Source organism: Mastigoproctus giganteus, chromosome 5 (genome assembly GCF_048544385.1).
Source record: "Mastigoproctus giganteus isolate SK-2022 chromosome 5, ASM4854438v1, whole genome shotgun sequence".
In the NCBI taxonomy this organism is placed as follows: Eukaryota; Metazoa; Arthropoda; class Arachnida; order Uropygi; family Thelyphonidae; genus Mastigoproctus; species Mastigoproctus giganteus.
Window position 1 is genome coordinate 14,163,017 of NC_143579.1, and position 23,479 is coordinate 14,186,495.

At 33.0% G+C, this 23,479-nt stretch overlaps 2 protein-coding genes across 6 annotated transcripts in view; one reads left to right on the forward strand and one right to left on the reverse strand.

The window, feature by feature from the left end:
- The window catches only part of LOC150085184 (uncharacterized), a 116,823-nt gene that overhangs the window by 12,900 nt on the left and 80,444 nt on the right, over nt 1-23,479 (forward strand). For 2 of the 3 annotated variants that reach the window (XM_090373079.1, XM_090373080.1), the window contains exon 2: nt 415-463. The gene's annotated coding sequence lies outside the window, so the exon portion shown is untranslated. Of the gene's footprint in view, nt 1-414; nt 464-18,614; nt 18,689-23,479 lie in introns of those variants that run through there. The other variant, XM_090373081.1, reaches the window with a different exon arrangement.
- LOC150085185 (immunoglobulin domain-containing protein oig-4-like) overlaps nt 10,611-23,479 on the reverse strand; it is a 302,327-nt gene continuing 289,458 nt past the window's right edge. For 2 of the 3 annotated variants that reach the window (XM_090373077.1, XM_090373076.1), the window contains exon 4: nt 10,611-10,845. In XM_090373077.1, the coding sequence (XP_090229203.1) occupies nt 10,690-10,845 (156 nt within the window). In that variant the 3' untranslated portion in view covers nt 10,611-10,689. Of the gene's footprint in view, nt 10,846-11,332; nt 11,497-23,479 lie in introns of those variants that run through there. The other variant, XM_090373078.1, reaches the window with a different exon arrangement.

The window sequence follows — 23,479 nt, forward strand, 5'->3', positions numbered from 1 at the left end:
TAGAAGTTCTGCAACTTCTTCTTTTAATATATGAGTTCTACATATTAATGTTAAAATTAAACATCAACTCACTAATATCTTTATAATTTTATAAATGTACATCTGTTTTTAATTATAATGTAGCAACCATAATTTGGTATAGAACTGGATGCTGTTTTGCATGATTTATTATTTTATTAAGCAGTAACCATAATTTAATATGACTATAGAAGTGGATGCTGCTTTTGCTAATCTATTAATTTTGATTATTTTTCTAAATAAGTTTAAATTATTCTTACCTGTATAAGTTACTGCTGTTTTTATTTTATTCATTTATGTATATAACTGCATTTTAAACCTTTTATGTGGTATTTGTTATATTTTCTGTATAAACCATCTATTTTTATACTTACATTTTTTACTTTATTATAAAAGGAAAAATACCCAAAAGTGGATAAAGGAAAGAGGTACTTAAATTCAGGAGGTAAATTTTTTCTTTATTTATTTTATTTTATTATTATTTTTTTAAGTTTGTAATTGTTATTTTAAATATTTGATACTTTTTTGTTTATATAACGAAGCAAGTAATCACAAGTTTTAGGAACTTCCTTATGTCTAATGACTAATATATTAAGATAGCGTAGCTTAATTTTCAGCACTCACCTCTTGAATGATCCACTTGGGTGTGATGTGATTATAAAATACACGTGGTTAATGTGAATAAGAACATTATTTGTACATAATCATAGCTATAAACGCGATTGCAATTTGGAATTTCGTTAAGGATTTAAAATAATTAAAACCATTAAAATATGCGCGAGAAGGAGGGAATATACATTCCATTTCATGGTTGTCAATTAATATCATTAATATGGGAATAGTTCTGAATGGATTAATATTAATAAACAAGCTAATAGTTGCGCATGAGCAACTTTTGATTTATGTCCTCAGTTAGCATTGTGTGAAGAGAAAATGTGATTGGTTTAATAAGAAGAAAAATTGATTCCCGAATTGCAATTCAGTACACGTGGAAACTTTATGCATGTTAAATTCCAAATAGGGGGAAAGGTTGATTGGGAGTTTTGTGTTTAGTACGTTTTGGAGAATTTTGTAATTAGACTAATTTAATTATTGTGATAGCTGACTCTATTAGTGGGTTATGATTGTAGGAATGGACGTGTTGTGTTAACTATGTATTAGATAGGTTAGATTTAAAATGATTAAAATGGTAATATTCGAATGTATGAGAGATTTTAGAAGTACCAAATTTTGTTGTAGTGCTCCCAATATAACAGGCCTTACAGTCCGACTGGCATCAAATTAAATATATGATATTATTGTAATCCTGCATGGTGTATTTGTGTGTTGTTCTGTATGAATTAAATTTGGAGCCTAATTTATTGTATGATGAAAAAACACATGGTTAATGTGAATAAGAACCTTATTTGTACATAATCATAGCTATAAATGCGATTGCAATTTGGAATTTATGATTATGTTTGTGTTTGCAGAAATCTGTCGGAGTTGTTTCACATATTGTCTGTGATAAGGGAGGACAATTTGGGTTCCTTGTTCTTTATCATGATGATGGTTGCGATGATCTGGGTTATTAATTCTGTTTTCAACTCTGGAAATGGTCTCTTTTATTAACTGTAATGGATATTTTTCTAGCTATGAATTTTTTCGTAAGGTATTTTAGTTCTATAGATAAATCATCTTGTGTATAGCTATATTTAATGGCATTGTGAATTTGGTTAAAAAGAACTACTTCTTTAATGTATAAAGGATTACGTGAATAAAAATGTAAAAATTTACTCGTATGTGTTTCCTTCCTATAAATCTTGGTACCTTATGCCAACTTTATAAATAGTAAGGTTTAAAAAATTGTGTTATATAGTTAACCCAACATGTTCATTCCTACAATCATAACCCACTAATAGATTCAGATATCACAATAATTAAATGAGTCTAATTACAAAATTCTCCAAAACGAAGCACTAGTTATTGAATGGTTTTGTCATTTAACATACTAAAGACAAAACTTCCAATCAACCTTTCCCCTATTTGGAATTTAACATGCATAAAGTTTCCACGTGGAAACTTTATGCATGTCACATTTCATGTCATGTCATGTAATAGGATATTATGATGTGGTTACAAAGGAACTGGATGCAAAAAATAATTTTGATATCATATATTTGGATTTCAGTAAAGCTCTTGACACTGTTGCGCATGGAAGACTATTGTACAAATTGGAGCAGAATGGTATTAAGGGTAAGTTGCTACAATGGATAAAAGGATGGTTAAGTGGGAGAAGACAGAGGGTGGTAATCAATGGGTGCTGCTCTTCTTGGGCTAATGTTATTAGTGGAGTCCCACAGGGTTCGGTGTTAGGTCCACTGTTGTTTTGTATATTTATCAATGATATTGATGAAGGTATATCAGGCTTAATGTCGAAGTTTGCAGATGATACAAAGGTTGGCAGGGTTGTTAATGACAGTAATGGCAGTGTGCTACTGCAACAGGATCTAGATAATTTGGGCAGATGGGCTAAGAAGTGGCAACTGAAGTTTAACCTTGACAAATGCAAAGTACTGCATATGGGTAGAAGTAACCCCAGAGAAACGTACCAACTGTGTGGTACTACACTTAAGGTGGTAGAAAATGAAAAAGACCTGGGAGTAATTGTGCAGTCAGATATGAAGTTTTCTGAGCAATGCAGACAGGCTGCCAGGGCAGGTCATTGGGTTTTGTCAATGATATATAGGAATTTTGCTAGCAGGGAAAAGGAGGTGATTATCCCTCTGTATAAGGCAATGGTCAGGCCACACCTGGAGTACTGCGTACAGGTCTGGAGGCCTCATTTTAGGAAGGATGTAGATTTACTTGAGCGTGTACAGAGAAGGGCAACAAGATTGGTGAGGGGAATGAAGGGATCCTCTTACCAAGAGAGGCTTAAGTTCTGCAAATTGCAGTGGCTGGAGACTAGGCACCTGCGTGGTGATCTGATTGAGGTGTATAAGGCCTTGAATGGGTTGAGCACGCTGAATTCTGATGGGATCCTTCCAATTGTTCAGATTACGAACCTAAGGGGGCATAAATTCAAATTAAGAAAAGACAGATGTAGATTAGATGTGCGGAAATTTGCCTTTAGCCAGCGGGTGGTTAATTGCTGGAACAAACTTCCATCTGTCGTTGTGGAAGTTGATAGGTTGAATAAATTTAAGGAGGAACTGGACAGGCATTTGGAGGGAATGGTGCGTTTTTTTTTTTTTTTTTGGCTGATGCTGCATAAGCTCATACACTTGCTTTCTGGCATCAAATGCCACTGCTACTACTACTACTACTACGTGCACTGAATTGCATTTCGGGAATTGACTTTTCTTCTTATTGAACCATTTGTGTTTTCTCTTCACACAGTGAGGACGTAAATCAAAAGTTTCTCGTGCGCAACTATTAGCTTGTTTATTAATATTAATCCATTCAGAACTATTCCCATCTTAATGATATTAATTGACAACCGTGAAATGGAATGTACATTCCCTCCTTTTTGCACATATTTTAGTGGCTTTAATTAATTATTTTAAATCCTTAATGAAATTGCAAATTGAAATCGCATTTATAGCCTATGATTATATACAAATAAGGTTCTTTTTCACATTAACCATGTGTCTTCTATAATCACATCACATCACATCCAAGCGGATCATTCAAGAGGTGAGTGCTGAAAATTAAGCTATGCTATCTTAATACAATAGTGAAGCAAGTTAAAATAAAGAAATACTCTCAAGTATTTCTTTATATAAAAAAATTTATTTGTATATTATGTAAATTTCAGCATGAACTGTATGTATTAGTATATGTACATTACTCAAAGTATTTTAACTGATATTTGATTTTAATTACAGCAGATATAATACTGACAATTCCTATATGTTCGCAGAAGTGGTGCATACATGAAAATTTGGACAGCATGGAAATGCAACTCACTCATGCATATGAAAATCAACTTTATAGTAATGAAATATCACATACATTATTGTATGTGATAAAACATAATATTTCACACACACACACACACACACACACACACACACACACACACACACACACACACACACACACACACACACACACACTCTCTCTCTCTCTCTCTCTCTCTCTCTCTCTCTCTCTCTCTCTCTCTCTCTCATTCATTCAAATCATCATTTGGGAAATAATTAATTCATAATTAAGTTTATTGTTGAGTGATAATTCCTCGATGCAGTGTACTTGAATTTATAAGACGAAGCTGTAAAACTGAGCAGTATATGTCTTATTATATATCTCAAGTGTGAGGGTGTTACAGCAAACACTGGCATTATTTCTGAGAAATGGGAAAAAGGTGAGACCAAGGCTATCCGCCATAAGTTTTGCCAAGAGATGTCTGCTATTTGTCTTGAATTTTGCTGGTTGCTGAATGATACACAGCTGTAGCATGAATTCTCTGCAGGATGATACAGACTGAGATGGAAAAGTGGTCTTTTCTGAAGCAGGCTTTGCGTCTCTCAACCAATGGTCAATATTATAGTCACCACACATTAATATAGGGCGCCTCCGTAGCCAGGTGGGAAGGAGCAGCAGTGCGTAGCACACGCTTCTTGATTAGACCGGGGTTCGAGCCCGTCACCACCAAATACGGAGCATGCGGAAAGGTCAGAGAATGACCACCGCACCGGAGCAATATGGCCTTAGTTGCTAATGCTCCTAAAAACCAAATAACAACAACAACAACATTAATATAGGACACAAAAGGTGTTTGCTCAAAAACATTGTTATACTTGGCATGTCATGGCCTTAGATCTAATCTGCCATAAAACAAAAAATCATCATCTCAAGAACATTGCAGTTGTATCAGTAAACATTCAGATTAGTCCAATTTCAGCTTACAACCTTATTTTCAATTTGTACTTATCTTGTGTAAACACAGAATCTGCACCAGCAGATTCTTCTCTTGTTCAGAAATGCCATCAGTTTAATGAAATGTACTGATGGTCCAGAGAGGCATTGATATTGTCAGCCATATGAACTCGTGCATTGTCAATAATGGATCACCACTGGTTAGGTGATGTATTGAGAAGGGATCCTGATACCAGTAGTTCTTCTGTGTCATGGAGAAAAAAAATCAATTTTTATGATTTATTTATTTATATATATTTTTTATTATTATTTTTTATTTTCATGAATTATATTGGAATGCACAAAAGAGTGCTCTTCCAGTTAATAAATTTTGCACTTTCTAAAATGGAGCCCAAAGCTTTCTGGTTTTTACACATTATGTTCACTCCCCACCAAATTTTCCCTCTTCCAAAATGTTTTGAGTTTGAGCACATTCATAATTATGACATTTGAATGTCAGAACCATTGAGAATGAGTCTATATTATTTTTGTGCATTGAAAAGCTTTTGAAACAAAAAAATAAATAAATAAATAAAAAATATAGTAGTGGCAAATGATGCAAGAAAGTAAGCTTATACAGGGAGATTCAGGAGGAATAGTAAATATTTTGGGAGGGTTATAGTATTGATTATTCTGAATAAAAAACTTCATATAAACATGTGTCCAATTCTCAATGGATACAGAGATACAGCTGTCTGAAACTGGTGCACACAGTTCCCTGAATCTGATGTGACCAAGAAGCAGTCATAACCTGACTTTATTTGGCGTTAGAAGTGTTGTTTCCCCAGTGACTCACATCTGGTGAGTACGGGCTTGGCACACCCAGGGTCCCGAGCTGGATATCATCATTCTTCTCTTTCCTGGTGATTCCCTTCTATTTCTCTCTCTTTCTCAGGGGTAATTCAGAAATTTTTTTATAAGCCTCAGGCTTCCTTGCACCATATGGCTAATAATAAGAATGCCGCACATCTTCACACATGTTGAATATGCGAATATAGTGTTTGTCTATGGTTTTTGTGGTGGAAGTGCTACTGCTGCTTGTAGAGAATACTGTCAATGGTTTCCTAACTGCAGAATACCGGATTCAAGAGCATTTACTAGTGTTTACACCAAATTGCGTGAGACTGCTGCAGTTCCCAGTGATAATATTTCTTCTGAACGTGCAAATGAAATGTGGATGAAATAGAACACATTCTTTAGTCGGTAGAACATAGTCCTACTATTAGCACAAGAAGAATTTCTACGCGTATCGGTGTTCCACAGAAAAGAGTATGGCGAACATTATGTGAGCACGGCTGAATTGGCCACGGTGGTTTCCTTCATTGGCCACCAAAGTCTCCAGACCTCACTCCAATAGATTTTTGTTTATGAGAATGGATGAAATGCTCAGTATACAAAGAAAAGGTGAATACAATAGATGAATTGCTCGCTTGCATTTTGGATACTGCTGCCCTCATAAAGGAATGCCAAGATGACCTCAGAATGTTCTTCTGAGGTCATCATATTACCACAAGAGTTGCAAAATGCATTGACGTTGGCGGTGAGATTTTCTAACATTTATTGTGAGCTTTAAAAAATTTGTCTATTATTTGTCTATTATATTCAAAAAGTTAATAAATACAAACAATAAGTCATTTATTGTTCTTTAATACCTCTCATAATGGCTTTGGGCATGCGTTTCATTGTGGTATATAACCCTTTCAGAGCATTGAGTTTGCTGAAGGTGTGTGCCTCTGGGTTTTCTGCTAATAGCAGGCTCTGAGTAGAATTTATAAGTTTTTTTAAACTTATTGTCAAAAAAATCAGAATTTTTTTTAATCATAAAAAATCATAAAAAACTTTTCATTACTTTTTTTATGAACTAATAATGTCCTGTAGATCTATTTATTTTTTACTTGATTCAGTTTCATCAATTTAATCTGAACTCCAGAGAAAGATATTTGGTATTCTGTAAGTCATACTTTTTTAAACTCCCATCACACAACAAGACAACAGGTGTGATTTCTTATTTTGATTTTTCTAAGCCATTTTTGTGCTGTCAGCTATTAAAACTGTATCCAGTATTTGTTGAAAGCACAGATAAGATATGGTGAAGAGTACTGGAAGATTTCAGGACAATTAATACGTAAATGGCCGTATAATTTGAAACACCTTTGAGAAGAATAAATATACATACTGCTAAAATTGTTAAGGCTCTGGGCAAAATAATGTTGATATAATTTTAGTTGTGTTCACATATGTATGCATATGTGCCTATTGTCTTTGCCATGTTCATCCATCCATCCCTCTGAATATAACAGAGGGACTTCTCTGAATGGATTTTCATGAAATTTTATATTTAGGCTGGCCTTTTAAAAACATTTGTCTGACTATTCCAAATTTCATTGAAATTGGACCAATAGAAATCTAGCGATTAATTTTCTTTTTTTTTTTTTTTTGGAAAATTTGGAAAATTTTGGAAAATTGGTATGGAAAAAAATAAATTCCTAGATTAAATGTAGTTTTTAATGTAGGGTTGTTAGCTGTAGACAGTTCATGCACACTTCATGTGTATTGCTTTATAAGACTCCTAAATATGGTGTTCGCTTGTGAAGATATACAAATAGAGAGAAAAAAGGGGAAAAATAGAAAAAGAGTATATGGGAGAAGAGCAATAAATATTATACAGTTGAAATTAAACTGAACAGCTAAGTTTAGAGAATGTAAAACTGTAGAGTTTTCTTAAGTGTTCTATAAAATTATAATCTTAATAATTTATTGACAAGGAGATAACCATATTTACTTTTCACTCTTATTCTATTGATCACAGAAAAAAAAAAATTCAATTAATTTAATTATGGTCACACTACTATTCTGTATAACCATCTCTTGCTGTGTTATAATTTTACATTGTTAAATTTCAGTAAGATTTGTTGGGAAGGAGGGCTTATCTTACAGTGATGCCAAACATCCTTGAAAGAAGCAAAAAAAGTACAACTTTCTGGATTCTCAAAACTTGTGATAAAATCATATATAAAGTTGGATAAAAAGTTCTGTACTAAATTTTTACTTAAACAAATATAATATGTACAGATAATTACACATTAAAATTTTCAAAATAATGACTTGGGCTATTTACATATTTTTTCCATTAATTGTGAAAAATAAAGCTTCTTAAATGTCCCTTTTTAAAAGTTTGTTGATTTTGTTTGTGATAGCCGCTGTAAGCGCTTCACCAAACTGTCCTCCCTTTAGTAAATTCTTAGTTTGCAAAAAAAAAAAAAAAAAAATCATGGGGCACAATGTCAGGTGACTTAAGAGGATGTTAGAAGACAGTTACATGGTGTTTGGAATGGTATTCAGAAATTATTGCCACATGATGAGAAGGAGTATTGTTGTGGAGCAATTTCCAATTTTTACTTTCCCACAGATCAGTTTTCTTCCTTCTGATTACATATCTCAAGTATTTGATAATTCTGAGTCCATTAACTATTATTAACTATTATGACTTCCTAGTATAGATCATAATGAATTATGCCTTTATATCCAAAAAAATAATTCTGACATAAATTTTCCTTTAGGCTTGACAATCCAAAATTTTTTCTGTGGGTGACTTCCATTCACAGGATTGATTTTGTCTGCCATAATACTGTGTTTCATCTCCTCTCACTATTATATTTAGAAATCCTGGGTCACATTCACAAATTTTCACCAGTTATTCGAAAGCTTGACTCATGTTTTTCATCTAATCTGTTTAAAAACCCTCGGAACAAAGAAGTTGGTTAATCTTTTTAGGTTTAAAATGACAGATATGATAGTTTGATAACTACCTTGTGATATTCCAACATGAGAAGCAGTGGCTGCAATTCTTTGAAAATTAGCCCTAATAATACTTCTAATGAAGAAAACAAGTGGTTCTATTTTTTGATACATAAGGTCCCTATATTTTGTATCATCATCAATAATATCACATCTGTCTGAAAAATGCTTGCATCATTGAAATAGCCTACATCTTAACACTTTGGCTGCCACCTGAATGTGAGAGAACTCGTTCAGTGTGCTGTAATTTTTGGAATGTTGAAAAAAATCGCCATTCCAACATCCCCAGCATTCTGAAAATTTGTACGTAATGGTTGAAATCAAAAGTTTGGAATTCATTGCTGAAAGTGAACACTTATACTGAGCTATAAATCAGAACAAATCTTAAAATTTTACAATAAGTTTATTCATTTACATAGACTAACATCAACACAAGCAAAGAATAAATAAAACTGTGTGCCAAATCTATAAACAAGAAGAAGAAGAGGAATGCTTTATTGTTTGCAGAAGGCACATGCCATATACAACACCCTTCATGGCTACAAGCCGGGGACTGACAAACATAAAGGATTACTGTAAAGCATTCAATCAGTGTGCTAAACTGAGTAGTTGTTAATTTCATGTGCCTTTAGATTTATGGTACTTGTTAGTTGATTGCTCATATGTATTATGGCACATTGCTTGGGTGCATTCTGAATGCATTTGGTCATTGTAGCACAACACTCCTATTGCCATTTTACACATATATGTGCTGAGGCACAACATTTCTAGTGCTGTTTTACACACATATGCATCAAGGTAGTGAACATGTTAATAAAGCTTTTTCACTTTGTACTTTGGCAATCATCTGTGCAATATCTGAGAATGACTTTCTCAACAGAAAGCAAAATTTTATTAATACCTTTTCAAAAAGTGACATTCAAAAAATATCAACATGAAATTATTTACTGTCAACAACAAATAAGAATAAACTTTTGCATGTACAACCAAAATGCCATTTGCGGTAAAAATTTCTAGATCTAGATATTCTAGGTTACAAAGTAAAATAAAGTGTTTCTTATTTAATTTTCAGGTATTTTTTTAATAAATTCAGTGCTGGAACTTTTTGATCCAACCTTGTATGACTAAACTTGTATTAACACCATGCCAAACCATTTTCAGTCTTTTGTCTCTTGCTTGCAAGTAACATAGAAAATACTCAAACCACCATTTAGTATGTAGCTAGTACATTTCCAGAATCATAATTTTGTATAATGACACGTAGTTGGCATATAGGGTTATTTTTATTTTGACAAGGTGCTGTAGTAGAAATATTAATGAGCAGATAAAATAACACACATTTGGAATGCGAGAAAACTTCACATAAAAGATTTTTTTATTGTATATTATTGTACAGGACATTAAATACATATGTACCAGCAGTTAAACTGGGCTTTTTATATATTGAAAGTACAGCACCATTGCAAATCATCCAGAAAAAATAAAATAAGATGCAAGTTTAGTTTCCAAAATACTCAATTATAAAATTATCCCAACGTGTTTAATTTAAAAAGAAGTTATTTTGAAACCTAATGTAGGTCGAACAGAAGCATGTATAAAACTACATGAATATTTTAAAATTTTACAAAATGAAAATATCTCTTGATATAACAGTTAAAATTTATATCATCACTCAAAACATAACATCTTAATAAAGTTGAAACTTAGGTTAATAAAGTGAATTTTTTAAAAAAGGATATATATATCAAACATGATATACAATACTATACCATATATTTGTATATAATCTTCAAGATATGTACTCAATGCTAATTATTCATCTGTTTCCTAAAAGAGATTGCTAAATCTAAGAATTGAAATGTTTTTTAATATGTTTCAAATGTTGAAAAGGCTGATTTTGTGATTTTTGAGGTTTACAAAATGGAAGATTACAGGTATTCATCTGTATGATATATTTTTAGTGGTCACTTAACACTATTTGCTAATGGTAAAGTCAGCTTTAAAGCTACGCCCATCTATAGTATATTTATTGTTAGCTTGACATTCATATGCACCTGAATCCATTTGGTGTGCTGGGGTAATTTCTAGCTTGCTCTTAATGTGATCTTTACCAGTATGCCACTCTGAGATCTGAAAAGAAACAGATAACTAAATAAGTTTTCAAATTATAATTATTATAAATAGTTTTGTCATGTATAATTATTATATTTTGGATGGTTTCTCTTCTCTATCTTAATACTTTTGCAAAACATAAAGAGTTAATCAGACAGTTATCTAGTGTTAGTGAATAAAGAAAACACAAGTATTCAGTAGTAAGAATTCAATATTACAACTGGATGCAACTTAACTCTCAGTGATGAGCAATGATAAACATAGAACAATGATAGACACAGCATATATTTTTATTTAAATATATTATAAAAATATTAGAGGTCATGATTCTTAAGGGTTATCACTTAATGACACAAGCCGTAATATGTTTATATATATATATATACACACACATACATATATATACATGAAGAGATATGTGTGTGCAGATATATGTTAATCTATTTTGTTGCATATAACTTGCAATGAGTCTTCTGGATCTTCTGGAGATTATGCATCCATGCTGGCATTTAACTAACTAATGCCAGTAAAGTCAGCTTTAAAGCCATGCCCATCAATTGTATATTTATTATTAGCTTGATATTCATATGTGCCTGAATCCATTTGATGTGCTGGTGTAATTTCTAGCTTGCTTCTAATGTGATCTGAGCCATTGTGCCACTCTGAGATCTGAAAAGAAAGAGATATCTTGATAATGTTAAATTATAATTATGATACTTTTCATGATTATTTATTACATTGTGTTTAATGATCCTCATACAAAAAATGTTGTCAGAAACTGTGACAAACAGAACTTATTTGTAGTGAGATATTTTATACCATCATGTGTCTGGTAGAATTGGTGCATTTAGGTATTAACCCTTTCACAAGTTTATTTCGAGATAGTATGCGAGTCACCCGGAGTGGGTTTTTTTGAGGAATTTGGAAGTTTAGAAACCCTTGAAACACTATCTGCATAAATGCTTTTAAATATATATATATTTTCTTATTTTCACTCTATAGCCAAACAGTGGAGCAAGATTATTTTCAAAAATAAAATCAGAGTCAAAATTTCATCAAAAAAATTTGTAAAGAAATCATGAATTTTTTAAAAATTATTTAAATTGTTTAAAAAATAATATAAGTAAATGAAACTGATTGTTGCCTCTTTTTTCAGTGCAGTAATATCCTCTACATTTATCGTATGCCTTATTTGATTCAGTTTCACCATCTTCTTGATCTGAATTCCAGAGAATTTCTTCAATTTTGCTGCCTGTGTAAGTCTGCATTATGTGAAACCTTGTTGAAAGTTGAGCCCTCCTGTGCCGATTTTTGTAACTGTCATAAATATAAAAGTAGCTACTATTGTAAGTGCAGTTAATAGATGGCAGCCAGTACACTTGTGGAATTCAAAGTAATCCATACATATACAGATGTAATTTATTGATATTTCATTGAAACAACCTTCAAAACGTATATATACATTCATACTCCTTTGTGCCCACGCATGGGCAAAAATGTATATAATATGTTCATATTCATGAAAGGTTAATCTAGCTAGATATTGAGGATCATTTTTGAATCAGAAAATATTTGAAATGTAATTGACTAAACAGTATAATTGGTTAAGAAATGATCATCATTATATAGGGTAAATCACAAGGACTGTGTATAACTTTGGAGATTGATTCCTTCAGCGATTTAAGCAAAAAAAGTTTATATCATCATGGGACCAATTCTGAACAATTACAGATATGTAGCCAGTCGAAATTTAAGAATGGCTATGGTGTTTTGAATGGCAAAAAAAAAAAAAAAAAAAAAAATGATAATAAGAGATTAAGCAGACACTGTGGCAGTTTTTCCCTGATAAGCATTGGGCACTGAAGCATGCAGGAAGTGCATGCTTCAGCCCCCAATTTAAATGTAAGAAATATTAAAAAAATATTTTAACAGTAATGTACACTTTTATATGCACAATTTGAAATGACAAGAAGAGATGCCACTATAATTATGCTGCCCTTCAGTTGAATCTCAGGGAACAATACTTTACTAACTCTTTCCTACTGGAGAGCAAAATTTCTTTTATTTTGAATATTAATGCCTCACTGTCGAAACTAAGAAATGCTACTACTCTGTGTTTACATTAATTAGAAACAATGTACTGTTTAATAATATTGTAAAAATATATCACATTTTATTAATTAATTAACCAATCACATTTTATTAATTAATTAACAAATCACATTTTATTAATTAACCTGTTTTTACATTTATTATTTATATATTAATTCATTTTCATGCATTTAGTTCTATCCCAATTTTGAATGTCACCTTTATTTAGGTGAATGAACAGAGACCTCAAAAAAGGGGTAGTGCACAATGCCCCCACTGACTACAAATCGGCTCCTCCGTAGCCAGGAGCCGATTTGTAGTCAGGAGCCAGGTGGGCAGGAGCAGCAGTGCGTAGCACACACTTCTTGATTAGACCGGGGTTTGAGCCCGTGACCACCAAATACGGAGGATGCGGAAAGGTCAGGGAATGACCACCGCATATCCCCAGAGCAATATGGCCTTAGTTGCTAATGCTCCTAAAAACCAAAATAACAAACAACAACAAACAAACGACTACAAATCGACCTCTGAGCAGGCATATACGTAGTATGAATATATGTTTATTCATCTTTATTGTTTTATTATTTTATTGTTTTTATTATTTTTTGCCATTCAAACTTCATAGTCATTTTTAAAATGCACAGTTTCATAATCACTCAGAATTCAGACCCATGTTGATATTAATTTTTTTTTTGGTTAAAGTCACTCAAGGAATCAACACCTGAAGTTATGTATGTTTATCATTACTCACTCTATGTTTAAGTGCGTGTATTTGAGTCATACTCTCATGGAATATTTTAAGAAATTTGGGATACAGAAAAGGAATGCTTTCATGTTGTTGTTGAATGCATGTTGAATGCATACTATTTCTGTTAAAAATTTATTAACAATTGGAAGCACTTTATTGATGTTATGAAGGTTTCATTTTTCTAATGGTAATTTTCTTGTATATATTATAAAAAATACATAAGCTGGTATCATGTGAAAAGGTATTTTGAAATTGTAAAGAGAAGATATTATTACAGTTTACAGTTTTGAAATAGATGCTATGGTGCATATCAGTATCGAAGTAGGCTGTTCACATTGAAATATAAGGTCAAGTGGACATTTTGTTGCTTACATGTTAATTTTAATTTTGAGGTTTATGCTTTTTTTTTTTTTTGTTAGTTGTTGGCGAATTGGCTTCTGTGGCCATAATGCACCTCCCAAGGTTTTTGCATTTTACTCTGATCCAAGCCCGAGGCGGGATTTGAACCTGCGACCTTTGGGTTGCCAGGCAGGCACTTTACCCACCTGGTTAGCCTGGTCAGCAAGGTTTATGCTAATATTAGTACAAACCTCAAATTAGTTGTAGCATTGTTATTATTTTTTCATTTATATGGTATTATTTTAATATATTTTGGTTTGTTAGCTTAATTTTTTGTTTGTTTGATCTGTTATTTTTAAAGATCTAGTTTTTCTTTGTTTTGTTTTTAATTAATTAATTGCTTTGAGTTGCCTCCTCCATATTTATAAATATGTAGATTGTTTAATTAAATTGTTTTTTGGACATTGTTTTCCATAATAGAATTTTATATTTATGAATTATATGTTACTAGATCTGCATGATATCTTCTGCTTATTCCAAACCATAAAAAAAAGAGAACTTTATTAGATGTTGTTATATATGCATAGTGCACCTATTGTCATCACCAGGCCTGTCCATCAGCATGTTATACCTCGACTGTCAGTGGAGAAATTTTCATGAAATTTTATATTTAGGCCTTCTAGAAAATTTTATTAAGCCCTCCCAAATTTCATTAAAATTAGATCAGTAGAAATCTGATAATTATTATTTCTTTTACTCCATTCCCAGCGAGTGGATTTTTGTGAAAATCATAGATTTTCACTATCTCACATAAGCATAACTGTAGGTAGCAGTTCAGCATTACTTAATTGCAATTTTGCAACATTTTCTTATGCATGTTAAAAAATTGTTCTATATTTTTAGTAGTATAAATGTGTTTTGGTAATTATTGTTTAGCATTTTATTTTAAATAATGCAGCAGTCACCCCAACTGTTCATAATTGCATTAATACTACTATTGTTTGAAAGGATTATTCCTACTGTGAAACAGAATAGTGAAAGTAGAATAGTGTTTAAACAACATTGTAGGTAACGTTGTAGATAAATAAAAGGGTAAAAAGTCCTATGGCAAAAATTCACTGATGAGCCACCTCCAACGAACCAGAGTTGGTTCATTGGTGGTGGCTAATTTTGCACAACTCTGTCTGGTAGTATTTTATGTACTGTATCATAGCTTATTGTTTGATATGTTGGACAAACTAACAATGAGTAGTTTGTAGGTGCATTTTCAGTTAATACATTTAAACACCACAAGACTAAACAGTTGTATCTCAGCCTTTCAGTTTTTACAGGCTTCAAGAACTTCTTGCCTTTACACATGCTGTTTATTCTTTCAAATTCTGCAAGACAGCATATGCTTCCAACTATGCTTTGTACATCATATAGGTATTTCAAGTAAGTAGCCTTAGGAAACCAAATGTGATTTTACCCTGCAGTTACATGAAACTCCATAGCCAAGAGATCAAATGAGAGATACATTTGTACAGGCATTTAAGTTGACTGTGGTTCAAACCTGCATAATAACTGCTAAATGTGGTGATGTTCTTGTATTCCCTCTGTCTTGTAAACTCCTTTTACCCTGTATAGCTGTGTTGGAGTATAAACAGAATTTTTTTTTAGATAATTAGGCCACTTTATTAAATATACCCCTTTTTTGTTTTCCTTTTTTATATTTTAGAGGAACTATATAAAAGTTTTTAAAAATTCATTAATGTAAATATAATAAAACATATTTTGGATTTATAAGCAAAAAATCTCAACAAAGAGAATTTTTAAATTTATAAAGAACTTCCCATATCACCTGTCTATCCCCTCCAATAGTTTGTTTAGTTCTTCCTTGAATTTATTCAAGCTACCACTTCCACAACAACAGATGAAGTTTTCTACAACAATCAACCACTGGCTGAAGGCAAACTTCTGCACATCTATCCTGCAACCATTCTCCTCAGTTTGAATTTATGCCTCCTCACATGTAGTCTGAGCAAAAGGAAGAATGCCGTCAGTATTGAGCTTGCTCGATCCATTCAAAACCTTAAACAGGTTAGGTTTAAGTTAGATTAGATTTGGTCAGATCACCTTGCAGGTGCCTAGTCTCTAGATATTGGAAAATTTTGAAAATAATATAGGTGTTACTCAGTAAGAGTATTTGAAAAAATCTTTGTCCATATATTACTACTTTTTAGTTTATGATTATCACAGAAGCCTGTCACAATGCATTTTACTTGCTGTTTGTCAGTTTGTCCTCAGAAGCAGGGCAACTTTCACTGGCCATTGTATGATATAGACATTCCAAGTAGGTGTCTTTGAGAATTCAAATATTATCTCACACTGTAGTTATAATTGTGTTTGTTCATAAGTTAATATAATTACTATTTATATTACACCACAACTTCACAAAACTCATATCAGTTGGTGAAATAACTGGCATAATGTAAACAACTGTTTTGAGACAAGCAATATGAGACATGTAGTGTGTTAGGTGGTCAAAAGTGACATTTTTTGCAATTGGCTTTCATGATAAGTAAAACATGTCTCACAAAAATTGTAAGAAAAACTTTACCCACCTGGCTTTGTATGTGTGGGTGAGTATCCAGGTTAGGTACTGTAATAACAAAAATGTAGGTGGTTTTACATTATTTTCTTTAACATTGTGGTGCTAATGTGTTAATTTATTTTTTCAACAACATTAATATGATTATGTTCATTGTTAACATTCATCACGTGAAAGGGTTGTAAAAATTCTCTAAAAAAGACCTGTAAAAACCCCAAAATACGTTTGTACGAAAATACGAAAAATGTGTTTCACTTGCAGTGTTTCACTCCAGTGAAACACATTTGGTGTAGGATGTATTTATGTTTATTGTGTTATTTTTGGTTTCTGTATTCCACTGGAAGTGTAAGCCATTTATGTTGGTAGGGCAAAAAATTAAAAAAGAAAATATTCTCCATGCAGCTTACTGAATGTATTTCTCAGTAGCACTACAGTGTGCTATATATTAGCTTCCTGAAAAAAATGAAAATAAGTGCTTGTCATAATTTTGCTAACCACATCAAAAGCAATAATTAATGTAACATTCATATGGTTAAAGCAATTACAGTACAGGCATACCTCGGTTATCGTTACCTCTGATAACGAAGCTTCGATATAACGAAGTCCGCAATTTCAAGCCCCATTTAACATAAAAAAAATTTCCAGTTTAATCACCTGAAATCTAAACAAACTGAAGAAATTAAGGAAACCTTTGGGGCTTCTCGTGGTTGGTTCGAGAAATTTAAAAAACGGGCCAGGATTCATAGTGTAAAATTAACAGAAGCTGCAAATAAGTTTCCAGAAAAACTAAAGGAAATAATTGAACATGAAAAATTTCCACCAAATTTGGTGTTCAGTGTTGACGAAAGCAGTTTGTTCTGGAAACGGCTACCAACAAAAAGCTTCATTTCTATTGAAGAAAAATCAGCTGCTGGGTTCAAAGCAGCCAAAGACCGTTTATCATTACTCTTTGGATCAAATGCCTCTGGCGATTATAAATTAAAATTGTTATTAGTTTACCCTTCAGAAAATCCGAGGGCGTTAAAATGTAACATAAAAATGAATTTACCTGGAATATGGAAAGCAAATAGAAAAGCGTGGGTTACTAAGGAGTTATTTACTGATTGGTTTGTTAACCACTTTTGTCCTAAAGTAAAACGGTATTGTCAAAAAAACAACTTTGAAGAAAAAGCTCTTTTGTTGTTAGACAATGCTCCGGGACATCCTACTGATCTTAACACGTTGGACACATGCATTCCTGTCAAAGTTGTGTTTCTTCCAGCAAACACAACTTCCCTGATTCAACCATTGGATCAGGGAGTGATAGCATCATTTAAAGCTTATTATCTGCGTCGAACATTAAGCAATTTAACTGAACTAGAGGATAAAGAGGAAATGACAGTTAAAACTTTTTGGAAAAACTACACCATTAAAAACGCAATTGAAAACATTGATAGTTCTTGGAAAGAAGTCACTAAGAAATGCTTAAATGGAGTTTGGCGCAAAATATGGCCAGAAGTTGTACTAGAAGAAGAAAATAACATCCAAGAAATTAGAAATGAAGTTATCCAGATGGCTCAATCAATAGGTTTCGAAAATGTCGATGAAGAGGATGTTAGAAATTTATTGAATGCAGAAGATGATGGTTTTTCAGTGGAAGATTTAGAAAACCTTGTTAGCAACGAAGACAAAGATAATGAAGACGAAGTTAAAGAAGTTCCTGCCGAAAAAGTGTTAACCAAAGATTTAAAAAGGTGCTTAAATGACATTGAAAACGTTTTAAATTTTTTTAGTGAAAATGATCCTGATTTAGGAAGAAGTTTTATTGTTAAGCGATCAGTGTTAAATGCAATAACTCCATATAGGCAATTGTTAAATGAAAGAGAAAAAAAAGCATAAGCAATCAACTTTAGACTCATATTTTAAAATGTGATTTCACTTTGTATGTAAGTTGACTGTTTATTTAATAAAACTTTTCTTTGTTCGAAAAAAAAGCTTTTCATTTTCTTTACGTAGGAACGTATCCCTATTCCGGCCATAGTATTTTTACCTCTGAAAACGAAGTTTCGCTTAACGAAGTAATTTCGTGGAATGCATCCTATTCGTTATTCGAGGTATGCCTGTATTTAAAATAAGTACTTGCGAGCATTTTACAATTTTGTGCTAAGTTTTTCAGAATTCTGATAAACTAAAGGCAAATTATATATGCTTTAAAGTTTTCTTTTTGTTTTAAATATTTATTAAGATTAACTTGATCTTCTCTTTTATTAAAATTTTTTTATTCAAAATTTTATCCAAATGTTCATAATTATTTCTCTACTACATCTGTTCTGTTTACTTTTCTCGGATACGTTTCTTATTAGGGCAATTGATATATGTGTGTATATTTTTTATTTAATTAATTAATTTATTTATCTTTGAATCCACTGGACATATTAAATCTTATGCATACATACTAAATACTGGACATATTGAATTTCTGTTCTCTGTAGTAGTAATAGTAGTAGTGGCAAATGCTACAAGAAAGCAAGTTTATACAGCAACAGCAAAAAAAGAAAAAAGAAACAATTCCCATTTCACTTATCCATCCCCTCTAATAATTTATCTCTGACAGGGATAAGATGGTGATTATCCTGTTATACAAGGCAGTGATTAGATCACATCTTGAATACTGCATACAGGTCTGGAACCCTCATTTTAGGAAGGATATAGATCCATTGGAACATGTGCAAAAAAGATTAGTAAAAGCGGGTGCGCTTTCCAGGAAAGGGATCTGTTGTGCAAATTGCAGTGTTGTCTAGAGACTAGGTACCTTTGAGGAGATATGATTGAGGTGTTTAAGGGTATGAATGGATTGAATAAGATCAATACTTGTGAAATCCTTCCTCTTGCTTAGATACACACGAGGGGTCATAAATTCAAATTGGGGGAAGATGGTTGCAGGATAGATGTACAGAATTTGTCTTCAGTGAGCAGATAATTGATTGTTGGAACAGAATTCCATCTGCGTTGTAGAAATGGGTAGTTTGAATAAATTCAAGAAAGAACTAGACAAACTAGGGGATGGACAGGTGATATAGGAGGGTTTTTTTTGGCTGATGTTATGTAAGATTTTTTGCATAATTTGCCCCTACTAATACTAATACTTTAATTTGTTGTATTAAAGCTTTATATTTTACAATTACTCTGTGATCATCTCAGTTTGAAGTAGTATGCTGTACTTGTTTCAGTAATTAGTGTTTTCCAATAAGATAATGTTAGTTCCTAATCTTTGCCACAAGTTGTTCTGCAGAAATTTTGATTCAAATGTTTTAGTTACACATTCTCACCAGGAGGCAGGAATGTGCAGCAAGAACATTTAAATCAATGAAGCCCTTAACAAACCTTGTTTAGAATTAAATCTTTTATATCTTATATGTGTGACATTTATAATTGTCAAAGCACTAATTTATGCATAGTGGAGAACTTTTCATTTGTGGGTGAAGAAATTTAATTGATATATTAGCATTAGCTAATGCTAATATATCAATTAATATGCCAGCTGATACTCTATATTAAAGCTTGCAAGAAAGCAAGCTTATAGAGTATCAGCCAAAAAAAAACCTTCCCATTTTACCCATCTGGTCACTCTAAATGTTTGTCTAGTTCAGCCTTAAATTTATTTAAGCTATCAACTTCCACAACAACAGATGGAAGTCTGTTCCAGCAATCAACTACCTGCTGGCTAAAGGCCAACTTCCACACATCTATTTTACAACTGTCTTTCCTCAATTTGAATCTGTGTGCCCCCCCCTCAGGTTCTTAATCTCAGCAAGTGGAAGTATCCCAATCACATTGAGCCTGCTCAAACCATTCAAGACCTTGTACACCTCAATCAGTTCACCTTGCAGGTGCCTAGTCTCCAGATGCTGCAACTTACAGCATTTAAGCCTCTCCTGTTAAGAGAACCCCTTTGTTCCTCTCACCAATGTCGTTGCCCTTCTTGGTACTCGTTCTGGCAACTCTACATCCTTCCTAAAATGAGGCCTCCAGACCTGTACGCAGTACTTAAGGTGTGGCCTGACCATTGCCTTATACAAAGGTATAATCACATCCTTTTCTCTGCTAACAAAATTCCTATATATATGCCAAAACTCCACGACCTGCTATGGCAGCCCGTCTGCACTGCCCAGAGAACTTCATATCTGACTGCACAATTACCCCCAGGTCTTTTTCATTCTTCACCTCCCTGAGTGTAGTACAACACAGTTCGTACATTTCTCTTGGGTTACTGCTACCCATATGCAGTACTTTGCATTTGTCAATATTAAACTTCAGTTGCCTCAACCCATCTACCTAACTTTTCTAGATCCTGTTGCAATAGCATACTGTCTTTACTGTCATTAACAACCGTGCCAACCATTGCATCATCTGCAAACTTGGACATTGAGCCTGATATATCTTCATCGATATCATTGATAAATACACAAAACATCAATTGGCCCAGCACCGAACCCTGGAGGACTCCACTAATAACATTAGTCCACGTAGAGCAGTGTCCATTTACCACTCTCTGCTGTCTCCCACTCAACCATTGCTTTATTCATTGCAGCAACTTGCCCTTAATGTCATATTGCTCCAATTTGTACAGCAGTCTTCCATGTGCAACAGTATTAAAAGCTTTCCTGAAATCCAAGTATATGATATCAAATTTATTTTCTGCTTCTAGTTTCTTTGTGACCACATCGTAGTATCCAATCAGATTGGTCAGACAAGACTTCCCCTTAACCAACCCATGCTGTGTGTGAACTATTACTGCCGTCTTGTCTAGGTGATCCTGCATCACTTCTTTAACCAGTAACTCCATTATATCCCTGGAACAGAAGTTAAACTAACAGGTCTATAATTATTTGTGTCACCCTTTGAACCCCCTTTGTGAATTGGGGATACATTTGCACATCTCCAGTCCATGGGGACTTCCCATGAATCTAAGAATGCTCTCATAATTGTGGATAAGGGTTTGCTTACTTCCCTCACTGCCTCCTTCAATATAACTGGATAGATTCCATCTGCCCCAGGTGCCTTTTTTATGTTTAAATTCAACAATTTGCTCTCCATTATTATACAAGATTTATAAAGTGATAGTCAATAATTTAAAGGTGAATCATACAGACTACAATATGCAAAAAAAGCTTAGTAAACATGGGTCCTTTAAGTGAATCGTTTTTTAGATATTGCACATTTCTAGTTGGGATCCACCATTGACATGGTGAACTGTACAGAGTTGGGATCCACCACTGACTTGTTTGTTTGGGGTAGGTTATGCTCATTCTCTCCCTTTCTCAATGCTTTGAGATGTAGCAGGCATACTAGTACTTATCAAAGGATAGTCAACATGGAAAGAGGTTACAGCAACGAAGAGTATGCAGACATGAATGTCATGTATGGTAAAGCCAACGGCAGTGCACTCGGGGCTGCATGTTTGTACCAAGAAGCATTTCCCCGCCGAAGGTAGTCCAACAGGTGCACAATCATCAGGGTACATGAACGCCTTAGAGAACATGGGTGTTTCGCACATGGAGTACGAGCAGGTAGGCCCAGAAGCATAACCTGATGTTGAGGAAAGGGTGTTAGAAAGAATAGAACAAAATCCAGGAATTTCGACAAGGAAGATTGCTCCCGAAGAGCGTGTACTGAGTCATAGCAGTGTGTGGCGAATTTTACATTGCCAGTTACTGTACCCCTACCATATCCAGCATGTACAAGGTCTCAGCAATACAAACTACCCTCCCAGAGTACTCTCATAGTCTGTGGCATATTTAACAGAAAATGCGCATTATCTCAAAAATGGTTCATTTGCGCCCTGATGTTCACTGGGACTTTTTTGCTTATTTTCGTTTCTACTTTTCACCCTTAAATTATTGACCATTATTTTTGAAACACCCTGTATATATAGGATAGTTATATCTATTATTATTATATATTATTATATTTATTTATAGTTATATATATAGGATATTAATAATTCAGTATGAAATTATTTATTCCATAGTGATAAATAACAATTATGAAGTATATTTTTGCAAGTGGCCATATACAATTTAAATTTTTGAATCAATTTTGGGGAAATTGAGAAATGTTTCTTTTCTGCTTTTATCAGTTTCTTTTCCTGAAACACCAATTATGTTGAACAATTTTTTTTTTACTTTTCTATATAAAAAATATAGATATATTGGTATTCTGCCATTTTTCATTGCGTTTTCTCCTGAGTTTCATTTTTAATTCATCACATGCTCTTTATAATATATTCTAATGTTGATAGTATATAACAGATCTATGATACTCAATATGCTCTATGTTGATGTCAATATTTGCAGAAGAATAAGAGAAATTTACCTCAATATGATACATAGAACACTTCTATATGATACTCTACAGAGTTCTGGATAGTATCACACGGAAGGAAGGTATGTGGAAGGTACGTTCTACGTATCATATTGAGGTAAATTTCTCTTATTCTTCTACAAATTCTAATGTTGATATTTCTTAATATGCATTGACCACTGCAAATGATAATTAGGATATACAATGAGTATCATGTGTATTATTTCTTTAGTATAAGAAATACTAGATTGATAAGATAATAATGATATGAAATGTGATATAATAATGAGCTTTGTTTGGAAGAAACAAGCTTGGTTTGGCTGAAACAAGAAGAAGAAATGAATCACTTATAAGTTTATCAAGTGGAAATCTGCTGTACACCAATGGAAATAGTGAAAGGAGTGAAGGGGGAGTTGGGTTTCTGGTCCATAAAGATTTTAAAAACAACATTTTGGAATTCAAAAGTACATCACCAAGGGTGTCAAGACTAATACTCAAGATTTCTAAGAGGTACAAGCTAAAGATTATAATGATTTATGCAC